The sequence below is a fragment of the Salvelinus sp. IW2-2015 genome, linkage group LG4q.2 (genome assembly GCF_002910315.2).
Source record: "Salvelinus sp. IW2-2015 linkage group LG4q.2, ASM291031v2, whole genome shotgun sequence".
Classification (NCBI taxonomy): domain Eukaryota; kingdom Metazoa; phylum Chordata; class Actinopteri; order Salmoniformes; family Salmonidae; genus Salvelinus; species Salvelinus sp. IW2-2015.
This window is the reverse complement of record NC_036843.1, coordinates 497,810-512,263: the sequence shown is the minus strand read 5'-3', so window position 1 is coordinate 512,263 and position 14,454 is coordinate 497,810. Positions and strand designations below refer to the sequence as shown.

The 14,454-nt window shown below is 42.0% G+C and overlaps 1 protein-coding gene across 1 annotated transcript in view; it reads right to left on the bottom strand.

Moving 5' to 3' along the window:
• kif13ba (kinesin family member 13Ba) overlaps positions 1-11,065 on the bottom strand; it is a 94,639-nt gene extending 83,574 nt beyond the window's left edge. The window contains exons 1-3 of the mRNA XM_023986335.2: positions 10,877-11,065; positions 9,992-10,346; positions 3,494-3,587 (exon numbers count right to left, since the gene is read on the bottom strand). Coding sequence (XP_023842103.1) covers positions 3,494-3,587; positions 9,992-10,088 — 191 coding nt within the window. The 5' untranslated portion in view covers positions 10,089-10,346; positions 10,877-11,065. The remainder of the gene's footprint in view (positions 1-3,493; positions 3,588-9,991; positions 10,347-10,876) is intronic.
• Between the last annotated feature and the right edge of the window lie 3,389 nt (positions 11,066-14,454).

Below are 14,454 nucleotides of genomic sequence, written 5' to 3'. Positions count from 1 at the left end.
AAAACACACACACACACACGTTTGGGGTCACTTAGAAATGTCCTTGTTTTTGAAAGAAAAGCACATTTTTTGTCCATTAAAATAACATCAAATTGATCAGAAATACAGTGTTGACATTGTTAATGTTGTAAATGACTATTGTAGCTGGAAACAGCTGAATTTTTATGGAATATCTACATAGGTGTACAGAGGCCCATTATCAGCAACCATCACTCCTGTGTTCCAATGGCACGTCAACTAGTCTAAAGGCCAGTTTTATTGCTTCTTTAATCAGGACAACAGTTTTCAGCTGTGCTAACATAATGGCAAAAGGGTTTTCTAATGATCAATTAGCCTTTTAAATGACGAACTTGGATTAGCTAACAACGTGCCATTGGAACAAAGTTTGCTGATAATGATATTAGATTAATAGATATTCCATTTTTTTTAAATTATGTTTTTAAATTAGCCGTTTCCAGCTACAATAGTCATGTACAACATTAACAATGTCAACACTGTATTTCTGATTAATTTTATATGATTTTAAAAATGAACAAAAAAAAGTGCTTTTCTTTCAAAAACAAGGACATTTCTAAGTGACCCCAAATTTTTGAACGGTAGTGTATATACACATACACACACAGTGCATTCAGAAAGTATTCAGACCCCTTGACTTTTCCACATTGTTACTTTACAGCCTTATTCTAAAATGGATAAAATTGTCCCCACCCCCTCAAATCTACACACAACACCCCATAATGACAAAGCAAAAAACAGATTTTTATAAATTTTTGCAGATTTGCTCAAAATAAAAACACAGAAATTACATTCACATAAGTACTCAGACCCTTTACTCAGTACTTTGTTGAAGCACCTTTGGCAGGGATTACAGCCTTGAGTATGACGCTACAACCTTGGCACACCTTTATTTGGGGAGTTTCTCCCATTCCTCTCTGCAGATCTTCTCAAGTGCTGTCAGGTTGGATGGGGAGCGTCGCTGCACAGCTATTTTCAGGTCTCTCCAGAGATGTATGATCGGGTTCAAGTCCAGGGTCTGGCTGGGCCACTCAAGGACATTCAGAGACTTGTCCCAAAGCCACTCCTGCATTGTCTTGGTTGTGTGCTTAGGGTCATTGTCCTTCTGGAAGGTGAACCTTCGCCCCAGTCAGAGGTCCTGAGCGCTCTGGAGCAGGTTTTAACCAATGATCTCACTGTAGTTTGCTCCGTTCATCTTTCCCTGAATCCTGACTAGTCTCCTAGTCCCTGCCGCTGAAAAACATCCCCACAGCATGATGCTACCACCACCACCATGCTTCACCGTAGGGATGGTGCCAGGTTTCCTCCAGATGTGCCGCTTGGCATTCAGGCCAAAGAGTTCAATCTTGGTTTCATCAGACCAGAGAATCTTGTTTCTCATGCTCTAAGAGTCTTTAGGTCCCTTTTAGCAAAGATGAAGCGGGCTGTCATGTGCTATTTACTGACGAATGGCTTCCTTCTGGCCACTATCATAAAGCCCTGATTGGTGGAGTGCTGCAGAGATAGTTGTCCTTTGGGAAGGTTCTCTCTGTCAGGTTATGGGGTATTATGTTTAGATTGATGAGGAAAAAACTAATTAACACATTTTAGAATAAAGCTGTAACGTAACAAAATGTGGAAAAAGGGGTCTGACTACTTTCCGAATGCACTGTATATATTTGAATAATTTTGGGGGGGCTTTTCAAAATGGTTATTACAGAGACCTCAGTCATTTGGCTGGCCAATTACAGTCATCCAAAATTCCATGACCGTCACAGCACTAGTGTGTGTGTGTGTGTGTGTGTGTGTGTGTGTGTGTGTGTGTGTGTGTGTGTGTGTGTGGCCAGTGTGCATGTATGGTGGTCTTCATCTATTGAAGGTAGTGCTAGATAGGCAGTCCTTGTACAGTCTGAGCGTGGCCAGTTTGTCTCAATGGAGGTGGAGCACAGTCAGTCCCAGCCAGGGACATTCAGGGAGTGTCAATGTACTGTAGGCCTATTGAACATTCATTAGACAGGCCCTATCTGACATGATCATTTTCCACTCATGAATCATGATACATCAGATCAGCCAACATAGAAGGTCCAACATGCATCGACACGACAGAGGGCTATCCCTGATTCTAACTATCGCTAGAGGAAACAACACATAGGGAGAACAAACCGAAATCTTCCATTAAACTTTAACAAGACACGGGAGCAGAGACAAAACATTAGCAGTTCAACGTCCCACTAGTCCCACACACATTCGATAGATAGAGAGATCAGTCAGACAGGCAACACAGTCCCGCCCTCCACACGCTGGCACGCAGGAAAAAGACAGGGGAGTGGATGGATATTATAGGCCCTATAAAATACCTGTTTTGTTTTTCCCCAAATTCCGTTTAATTGTTTTTCAAAGGGTTAAGATCTGGCTGACATGGTCGCCAGGTGTACAGTGTTTCCTCCGACACATTGGTGCGGCTGGGTTAAGTGGGCATTGTGTCAAGAAGCAGTGCGGCTTGGTTGGGTTGTGTTTCGGAGGACCCACGGCTCTTGACCTTCGCCTCTCCCGAGTCCGTACGGGAGTTGAGGCGATGAGACAATTGGAAACCACGAAATTGGGGAGAAAGAGGGGTACAAAAAATATATATATATAAAAAATAAATTATGTTGTCTGGATTCCGAGCCCCCCCCGCCCACCCACCACCAAAGATAAACTAGGTAAAACACTGGGCAGTCATGTGAACTCGTGCCATTGGAGGCATCTGGGGCCCTGGGAGTCTGTAGAGGCTCTATGGGAGTGAGCGAGGAGAGCCTCTACTCCATTCATCTCTTCATCCCAGCAGCAGGTCCCACAACACGAACCCAGCTCCACCATTAAAGTGTCTGCAGTGTGAGGGCAGCAGCCAGCTCCATCTTTCTCCTCCAAGTTTAAAACCTGGTCCACCCACCAACGCTCACACCATTGTCATCCGAAGGAAAATAAAGGGAAATGAAGAAAAGAGGCAGAGAAAGAGAGAAATGATAGCGCTTCCCTTGTTTACCCCCATAAAAGTCAGCCGGGGATCTTTACTGCCGACAGATGCTAAAGCAAACATGCTTTTTTCTTTCTTTTCTTTTTCCTCACTCCCTAGCTTCTCCAAATGTAATGGGGTTCCATGATCGCAAGGCGTTGACCCCGCCGTGACCTCCCCCTGCATTGTCGGGGCAACGGAAGGGTTGAGATAAAGAGAGGAAGTCAGTCGGAGGAGAGTTATGCTCCAACACACGGAAGGATGAGGAGAGGAGCAGCAGGCAGCCTGGGCTGTCTACCGACATACAGAGACACACACTCTCTCCACACAAACAAACATAGACCCCCCCCCCCCCTCCCCAAATCATTGTTCACTCAGCAGGTGACACAGACTGTCGACACGCAAACACAGTCATGCGACATTCTCCAAATCCCTTTACTGGACTCAAACTCGTTCAACAGCTGAAACTGATTCCCATGGGCACACACAAAAACACACACCAACCTGGAGTCTCCCTTGCCCAGGTTTCCACCACCTGGGTGAAGGATGGTCTGGTTGCCTTCCATATCCACAATACATTTTGTGTTCAGGTCCTTTTCTGTGAGAGGGAGAGATGAAATAGAAAAGGTTCAGAACAACGTCCAGGTGCAGGGTAGGTACATATTCATGGGACTAGAAAGGAGAGTACCTGTACACTGTTTTACTTGCCCCAGGCCAAGACAGAGTTTAATGCAGTCACATTACATCAACAGGGTCATCGTCAACTTTGAAAGCATTTAAGTAGTGTGAAGACAGAGAGATGCACATATAGGCAATGTATAACATAGGGTTCTGCCAAGAAAAATAAACTTTTGTTCAGTGATTGGTGGGTACTGGGTAGGCATCGGCCCAGGCTTGTTGCCTTTTATCTTGGAGGTGAGCTGTAACTCAATTGATAACTGTAGAACAAAGTGTCTAAAACCATTAGTCCTCCTCACACAAATGCCCTCATCACATGACTTGGGACACTGACTCAATCACACTTTGACCCTGACCCTCTGGTTCCAAACCATGACTTAGCTTTTGTCTCTGAGGCCAAGTGTTATCACTCACACAACTCAGGTTTGGCCAATACAAGAAAGAGAGAAATGGCCAAGCAATGCTGGTCCAAATGGCTCAGTACTACTTAGTAGATTGGTCATACTGCTGACTATGGCAAAAAACACAAGGTTGTGGGTTCAATTCCTGCAAGGGTCACACAAAGGCTACTAACAGATAATGTAGCAGGCCTATATTGCATTGTCACTTGTGAGTCACATTCACTGTAAACATGTCTGATGAATGACCATGTAAAATGTTACTTTATCGAAACTGGAGAAAACCCATTAAATATAATTTGCTGAATTCCAAAACTGCTCTGTGGGCACAATGGGTGTGCCATTATTTTTGGCTGCCCTGTTAGTTAGCACATTGTAGCTAGTGCAGCCCAGCGCTGCCATATGGAAGCCTAATAATAGCAGCATTAATTATTGGGCTCTCCATCTGTACTGCTGGCCTAAATGTGGGCTCGTCCCCTTTCCACACTGTCAGTTTGCTCATTTCAAAATTGTCCTAGCGAACAAAACACTTCAACGGTATTATGATTTAGCCTAGATTTCCTCTGCACTTACTGTACTGTGTCTAGAACATTATTCCTCACCGACTGCATTCTTATAGACGTTGTTATTATTATTATTATTATTAACCAAACAACCAGTTAATTATTTTCAAAACCCTGTGTTTGCGCTTGACCCTTGGGGTCCAATATTCACAATTCCTCACATTTTTAGCATCGACAGGAATGCACACAAACAAAGAGGCCAGTAGACAAGACAAACTCACACAAACCAAACATTCACTACTTGGCTATGTAAACAACCACACACATTCAATTTCAAACACATCCATGAAACGATAAGTGTGTCCAGAGGAAAGATCCATGATCCATGGCCATGTCAATGCAAATTGCATAGAGGGTTTTTTTGCATAGGGGAGTTGCATGGAGAGGTAGCACTACCCTATGGAGGCTGGGGCACAGAGGGGGTGGGAGGGACCTTCGGGTGAGTAACTCCGGCTGGCTGCAACCCTTCTCCCTCAGAGGAAGCACGGGCTTCCTCCCTCTTCCCTTCCTCCCTCCATCCATCCATCCTTCCCCCTCATGCATTGGTGACCAGTAACCACCGAAGCAAAAAGGTAAAGAGCGTGTATACTTGTTGGGGTCAAATTGGTTTTAAGAGTCAGTGCTGGTACTGTGAAGGAATCCAAGGACTTAGGCTCCAGTCCAATCCCAAATAACAAGACGTGATCTTGAGTGCCTTGCCAGTGTCACAGCCCCGTGTTTCCCTGAACCGAGTCACTGAGCGTCTTTATTGGGCACACTGTGTGTGTGTGTGTGTGTGTGTGTGTGTGTGTGTGTGTGTGTGTGTGTGTGTCATCATCACACGGGTTTGAGCGCCATTACACAGTTTTCACTGCCACTGATATGGATCAACCACTTCGCCTGGTGTGTGTGAGTAAGCTCCAGCAGCCTCACATACCAGACTGGTAGTACAGATCAGTGTGTGGTTATACACCTGCTAATGTTCTGACCAGTTGACTATTCTGTGACTTTCGGTAATAGCATTAGATCTGCTTTTTCTCAAAGGAAATGAACAGAGGAAAGATATATACATCTTAAGTGAAATGCAACGGAGAAGTGACGGTAATATCCTAGTATTCTCTCGTCTTTCATCAGATTCTTTCCAGTACCAGCTCATTTTCCATTGGCAAATTAGCTTTCTTCCGTGCGGTAAGTGAAACAGCACCGGGCTCAGTTGGTGGTACAATAGGCATGACATCAATGTGGAAATGGAAAGGCAGTGTATATGATGTGACTGGGCTGGAGCCGATGGGGTCGTTCTTCGAAGACCTGGCCTCCCACCAGTAACTCCTCTACGGCCATGAGAACATGGTCAGTTATGCAACGCTAGCAAATAGTCCTTTCAGACTGACTCCCTTCCTGCCTTTGTCCAGCACAGCCAGAACAGCTCAGAGTCTGAATAGTGCTGAGCGATTAACCGAAACGTTAGTTGTTTTATATCCTAAAAAAAATAACTAATTGACGATGTCGGATGAATTACTTGAATTCCATGTCGTTTTTTTTGTGAGCCCAATGTGCCGTTTCTCTAGAAGGAAATCAAATCATTCTTGAGAGGAATCAAGTCAAGAACTATGTGGGACGCTGGGCTGAAGGGAGTTTGTAGTTTTCATTAAGCAAATATTGAACCTAGTTCAGCGCAGATATGTGGTAAATGACTACAATGACAATCCATTGAGCCTGTTCTTTCCGGCTCGTATAGATGGATACACTTTTACAACTGCTAAGTTAGACACACACAGACCGCATGAGAAAGGAATGTACACAACACAACAAGAGTGAATGATTGAGACAGTTCGTGAAAGTATGCCTTATCTACTTTAAAGAACTAGTAAAACGATTGTCAGACAGCTCTGCAGCTCTAAAGGCTAGCCTAGCTAAATAGGATGACTTAAAACAGTACAGTATGGGGAGCACAAAGATAACGTTTTATGGCTGTCTGGCTACTACTGCCTGAGCAGAGATGCGATGATGACTTTAAGGAATGAAAAATAATAAAGTAATCAAATAAAAAAAACTAAGTAATATACACAACTTAAATATTTTATCTCATATTAATTTTCCATTTTTCTATTGACATCAATGGAATATTTTCTATGTTTTGGCAATTGAATGTTCACTACTTTTATTTCATAATAGATTTCATGTTTTAAATTATCGAAAACTGAAAAAAATATATATAATTGTAAAAATCTAACAGAAACAACCTTAAAAAAAAATATATACACTAAATCACTCGGCACTAAGTCTGATACACTTAGATCCCAAGATCAATGAGCCCTTGCCATAATACATTTGAGATGTCAGTAACTTAGAAATCAAATGTACAGTTACATCAACAGTGTGAAGCAGAAATGTAAGTTGTGTTCTGATTTGGGGTTATTAACAATTGTATTACAGTGCATCTTCAAAGGAGAAGCTTCAGTCTAGGGTCTGTTTTGGTGGGAATCCAATTAAATTCGCAGACAGTAGGCTACTAATCAAAATGGACAAGGATAGGTGTAGTGCGGGATATAACAGTGTCAAATGGATACTGCCCTGGGCTTGTTTCATTGCATGATTGGAGGATACACGAGAAAGAGCGCTGGTAAAATTCCATGTCTGGTGACTGATTTCTAACACGTGACATGGCCCGCTACATTGTAGCTAGACTCAGTATTTTCCACCTCAGTAGACTCTCGTACATCCAGACATGTTCTCCCATGGCTAAATTCGACTGGGGGCACACGGCTAAAATATCCTTTCTTCTCTCCAAGCGGCATTCATAGCCAGCATTATAATTTACCGAATCATTTGAGTGTGCGCAAAGATTCATTAACGGGAGGCATGTCACTCATTACTGCGGCTTATGTTATGAAAGGGAGACTACAGTTGTTCAGGCCGATCACACCGTTTAACACTAAATCCATAACTTCTTGAATAGGCAGATCGTTTGTGTATTATAGGTCAGGAATATTTTCAAATCCATGCTATCCCACCCAATAGTCTGGCCTGATCAAGCAAAATGCCAATGGATGTTGTTGGCTGTTGAAATCATCAAGCAAAAGTAATCTCTAGACATCTCTAATATACAGTATCAGTCAAAAGTTTGGACACCTACTCATTCAGGGCTTTTCTTTAGTTTTGCTCATTTCTACATTGTAGAATAATAATGAAGCCATCAAAACTATGAATAACACATATGGAATCATGTACTAACCAAAAAAAAAAAGTGTAAACAAATCCAAATATATTTTAGACTTGAGATTCTTCAAAGTAGCCACCCATTGCCTTGATGACAGCTTAGCACACTCTTGCCATTCTCTCAACCAGCTTCACCTGGAATGCTTTTCCTATAGTCTTGAAGCAGTTCCCACACATGCTGAGCACTTGTAGGCTGCTTTTCCTCCACTCTGAGATCCAACTCATCCCAAACCATCTCAATTCGGTTGAGGTCAGGTGATTGTGGAGGCCAGGTCATCTGATGCAGCACTCCATCACTCAGCCTGGAGGTGTGTTGGGTCATTGTCCTGTTGAAAAACAAATTATAGTCCCACTAAGCCCAAACCAGATGGGATGGCATATTGCTGCTAAATGCTGTGGTAGCAATGCTGGTTAAGGGTGCTTTGAATTCTAAATAAATCACTGACAGTGTCACCAGTAAATCACCCCCACACCTTCTCCATGCTTCACGGTGGGAACCACACATGCGGAGAACCAAACATCTCAAATTTGGACTCATCAGAACAAAGGACAGATTTCCAACGGTCTAATGTCCATTGTTCGTGTTTCTTGGCCCAAGCAAGTCTTCTTATTGGTGTCTTTTAGTAGTGGTTTCTGTGCAGTAATTCAACCATGAAGGCCTGATTCACACATCCTCTGAACAGTTGATGTTAAGATGTGTCTGTTACTTTGCTAGGTAAAGCCCCGCCTTATCTCAGCTCACTGGTCACCATAGCAGCACCCACCCGTAGCACGCGCTCCAGCAGGTATATCTCACTGGTCACCCCCAAAGCCAATTKRTCCTTTGGCCYCCTTTCCTTCCAGTTCTKTGCTGCCAARYACTGGAACGAYCTGCAAAAATCACTGAAGCTGGAGACTCATATCTCCCTCACTAGCTTTAAGCACCAGCTGTCAGAGCAGCTCACAGATCCCTGCACCTGTACATAACCAATCTGTAAACAGCCCATCCAACTACCTCATCCCCATACTGTATTTATTGATCTTGCTCCTTTGCGGCCCAGTATCTCTACTTGCATATTCATCTTCTGCACATCTATCACTCCAGTGTTTAATTGCTATATTGTAATTACTTCGCCACCATGGCCAATTTATTGCCTTACCTCCCTGATCTTACCTCATTTGCACACACTGTATGTAGACTTTTTCTACTGTATGTTTGTTTATTCCATGTGTAACTCTGTGTTGTTGTATGTGTCAAACTGCTTTGCTTTATCTTGGCCAGGTCGCAGTTGTAAATGAGAACTTGTTCTCAACTAGCCTACCTCGTTAAATAAAGGTGAAATAAAAATAACTAATCTCTGAAGCATTTATTTGTGCTGCAATTTCTGAGGCTGGGAACTCTAATGAACTTATCCTCTGCAGCCGAGGTAACTCTGGGTCTTCCTTTTTAACTCTGGGTGGTCCTCATGAGAGCCAGTTTCATCATAGCGCTTGATGGTTTTTCCGACTGCACTTGAAGAAACGTTCAAAGTTCTTGACATTTTCCGTATTGACTGACCTTCATGTCTTAAAGTAATGATGGACTGTTGTGTCTCTTTGCTTATTTGAGCTGTTCATGCCATAATATGACCTTGGACTTTTATCAAATAGGGTTATCTTCTGTATACCAACCCTACCTTGTCACAACACAACTGATTGGCTCAAATGCATTAAGGAAAGAAATTCCACAAATTAACAAGGCACACCTGTTAATTGAAAAGCATTCCAGGTGACTACCTCATGTAGCTGGTTGAGAGAATAACAATAGTGTGCAAAGCTGTCATCAAGGCAAAGGGTGGCTACTCTGAAGAATCTCAAATCTATTTTGATTTGTTTAACACTTTTTTGGTTACTACATGATTCCATGTTATATTTCATAGCGCTGATGTCTACAATGTAGAAAATAGTAAAGAAATAAAAGAAAAACCCTGGAATGAGTAGATGTGTCCAAACTTGGTACTGTATGTTCATGAAAACATAGATAATGCGTTTACTACAGACACTGCCCCAGGGAGGGACCCATGGCAGGCAAGGGTCAGGGCTTTGATTCACTAAAAGGTTATCGATTAGACCCTTTTCACAGCAACTGAGCCGAGTGTCAAGCTTCGTGTCATCAATTTAGCGATAACCCAGCTAATGTTACTTACCTCTCCTGTTCATAGGACGAACACGGACTGCGACCTTCACGTTCGAGTCGTTCAGACTGGCGTCGCCCATTGTGTCCACTGTCAGACGGACAGACATTGCGTCTGTCTCGGTGATAAATTAGAGGCGCTCTCCGGATGATAATAATGATGCCCAATGGACTCTTGTGGAAGAATCATCCAGAATCCTTGATATGTGCTGCTAGCTGCCTGGTCAGCCAGCTAGCTTTAAGGGTTCGTCCTAAAACATGGCATTTTCCATCATTGCACAATGGCTTGCTGGGAGGAAAATTCTCTCTCCAACAAATCTTCAATAAACAGCTATCCTCCAGTTACTGTATGTCCCGAGGGGTTTGAGCTGTAAAATACAATCCAGAAAATGCATCAATACATGCTGCAAAACAAGCAAGAAATCTGTTTAGCATCACACTGGATCCATTTGATTGTCTTCGAAAAACAAGACTAGAGAGGACAAACGTTAACTTAGTGTGCTAACATAACGGTTGTTTTTATGATGCAGACATGAATTTGGCATTCACCTATTATTAGCATTTAAGACTCAGCTCAACAATATCAATCAATAGTTAATGAATTGGCAATGGAGTCAGATAAATGGAATAGTCGAAGCCACCTTGGAGTTGAGCTAACCTAGCTAAATATCATTAGCTAGCTAACACAATTTTCTGTATTCAAACAAATGACAGCAAACATTGATTAAAGGACACGCCCAACAAGCATACATCATATAATTTAAAGTGTAAACCAACCAAGATGGTTTAAATAAGCAAATAACCTATTTGCTTTGCGACCAAACCCCTTGCCTTGCATTGGCTGACAAAATTAGCTAGCTAACGGGCTGGGTCTAGGGGACTCAACTTCGCGACTTACAAGAAAGTGCGGGGGCTCAATCTACCGGCTAACGACGCTGCTCCGTGTTTTAAAATCCAATCTTCGGAATGGTGCTGTGTGGTTTCAATTTCGTATATCTTTGCCAAATGTTCCACCTGTTCGGCGAGCAAATCCCCGTCAGCACAGTGTTCCGTTAATTCTGTTCTCGAGCTCTCAAACTGGGATAACCTCGTGCACGCCCTTTCCGGCAGGGAAGGTCGGGAGTAAATTATATTACGCTTATACGAAGTTCCACTGCCATAACATTGCAGATAAAAAAAAAAATGGTTGAAAATTTAACTGTTTATCTTACGTGAAATACATTATATTTCAAAGTGCAACGTTGAGAATCTAGCACATTGTAGAAAGTAAGGCAGAAAGAGTAATTCGCCATAACAGTAAGGTCAAACACATCAACACGTTGTGTTTAGGTAGGCTACACAACCCTGTTTACAGTACGCACGTCGCACAGGCACAATGGATTTATAAAACATCACTGTTTGTTCACACTCGGTAGTCTAATAATTCTAGTGTGAGGAAGATTTAGTCTGGTCTCATAGGCTAGACGTAACATAGTAAAAGTAAATCCGGGAAACTCAAATGAGTATGATACAGTATGTTATGTTTGGTATGGTTACATCAGACAGAAGGTTACTTAAAGTAAAGATTCACCTATTTTGAATGTTATATTGTTTTGTGCATCTCTGAGCGATGTTCTATCTATTCCCTGGGCCAATTCATGTTTTCATGTGTATCTGAGATATTGGCATTCAGTATGATGTAGCACTGAGATAAAGCCGCTTTCACTACACTGCAAGATAATAGGGATATGACTTTTAAATCAAGAAAACGTATCATATATCATATATGTCAGATTTAAAAAATGACCTACGTCATCTCTTCAGTCCAGGGTGCATTGCATGGTGCCGTTGCGAATGTCAGACTCCATTCTGAGGTACATCGATCTGCAGGTTGAACATGGTGAAATTGTAGACTCCTAAATTTATAGTGCAGTTTGTTTAGGTGATTTTACAACTAACTAGCTACTTCACATGCTGATATTGACTTTGGTATTATTGTGTGTAGCTACGTATGCTAGCTAGTTAGCTAGCCAGCCCATAGAGAGAGCATTATATTGTGGTCGACTTGAGCTGCAACATATTTCCAAATTTTGCTACCAATCTTATTATAACAACAACATTTAAAATGTGTTCACAAAAAATATTGTTCTCACATATCAGTGTTATCTAACACTGTAAATTATAGAAATGAGTGGTTTTGGGTGGATTTTTCCTTTAAAGTCCAAAACGAAGGGAGGGTGGATGTGTGGATGGGTAGCCATATAACGTGAATGCCTAGCAACCCAAAGGTTGCATGTTCGAGTCTCATCATGGACAACTAATTAGCAACTACATAATACTTTTTAGCTACTTTGCAATTACTTAGCATGTTAGTTAACCCTTACCCTCACCCTAACCTTAACCCTTTTAGCTAACCCTTCCCCTAATCTTAACCCTTTAACCTAACTCCTAGCCTAGCTAAAGTTAGCATTAGCTGAATAGCTAACGTTAGTGCTAGCCACCTAGCTAACATTAGTACTAGCCAGCATACGTTTTTGCAAATTCGTAACATATAATATGAATTGTAATTCGTAACATATCATACGAAATGGATGATTGACATCCACAAATTAATGCATACCATACTATACCAAACAACACATACCATACTAAATCCCAGATTTATGCACAGAATAATAAGAAATGCTCTGAGACCAGGTTGCAGCCCTGCACCTTGGAGCCGTGTGAGCTATGGTGTCGGAAAAGAGAGATGTACCCCAAATTGTACATTTATCCACACTGATACATCCAGGAGAATTAAATACTGCTAGTTTTCCGGGAAAGGGTAGTTTTCCTGGAAAACTAGCAGTATTTCAATCTTCTCGATGGAGATATGTGGATAATTGTCAAATTTGGAGTACAGTGGCATATCCCATCCCTGCATTGAGGTACGTTTTCCGATTCATATCTCGTGCTGTCTCCACAGTGTCCATGATTGCGTTCCTACCCCAGTGCAGCTCAGTGTAAAAAAAGCGTAATGGTAGGGTCGGTATCTTCTGGCAAAGGCCTACATGGTCCCCTGTATTGTTTGTAAATTGTACAGTATATACAGTTGAAATCGGAAGTTTACATACACCTTAGCCAAATACATTTAAACTCTGTTTTTCACAATTCCTGACGTTTAATCCTAGTAACAATCCCTGTTTTAGGTCAGTTAGGATCACCACTTTATTTTAAGAATGTAAAATGTCAGAATAATAGTAGAGATAATTATTTCTTTCAGCTTTTATTTCTTTCATCACATTCCCGGGGGGTCAGAAGTTTACATACACTCAATTAGGATTTGGTAGCATTGCCTTTAAATTGTTTAACTTGGGTGAAACGTTTCGGGTAGTCTTCTACAAGCTTCCTACAAGGAGTTGGGTGAATTTTGGCCCATTCCTCTTGACAGAGCTGGTGTAAACTGAGTCAGGTTTGTAGGCCTCCTTGCTCGCACACGCTTTTTCAGTTCTGCCCACAAATGTTCTCTAGGATTGAGGTCAGTGCTTTGTGATGGCCACTCAAATACCTTGACTTTGTTGTCCTTAAGCCATTTTAACACAACTTTGGAAGTATGCTTAGGGTCATTGTCCATTTGGAAGACCCATTTGCGACCAAGCTTTAACTTCCTGACTGATGTCTTGAGATGTTGCTTCAATATATCCACATCATTTTCCTGCCTATTTTGTGAAGTGCACCAATCCCTCTTGCAGCAAAGCACCCCCACAACATGATGCTGCCACCCCCATGCTTCATGGTTGGGATGGTGTTCTTCGGCTTGCAAGCATCCCCCTTTTTCCTACAAATGTAACGATGGTCATTATGGCCAAACAGTTCTATTTTTGTTTCATCAGACCAGAGGACATTTCTCAAAAAATAACGATCTTTGTCTCCCATGTGCAGTTGCAAACCGTAGGCTGACTTTTTTATGGCGGTTTTGGAGCAGTGGCTTCTTCCTTGCGGTGCGGCCTTTCAGGTTATGTCGATATAGGACTCGTTTTACTGTGGATATAGATACTTTTGTACCTGTTTCCTCCAGCATCTTCACATGGTCCTTTGCTGTTGTTCTGGGATTGATTTGCATTTTTCGCACCAAAGTATGTTAATCTCTAGGAGACAGAACGCGTCTCCTTCCTGAGCGGTATGATTGCTGCGTGGTCTCATGGTGTTTATATTTGCATACTATTGTTTGTTCAGATGAACGTGGTACCTTCAGGCATTTGGAAATTGCTCCCAAGGATGAACCAGACTTGTGGAAGTCTACAATTTTTTGAAGGTAAGCCTTGAAATACATCCACAGGTACACCTCCAATTGACTGAAATTATGTATATTAGCCAATCAGAAGCTTCTAAAGCCATGACATCTTTTTCTGGGATTTTCCAAGCTGTTTAAAGGCACAGTCAACTTAGTGTATGTAAACTTCTGACCCACTGGAATTGTGATGCTGTGAATTATAAGTGAAATAATCTGTCTGCAAA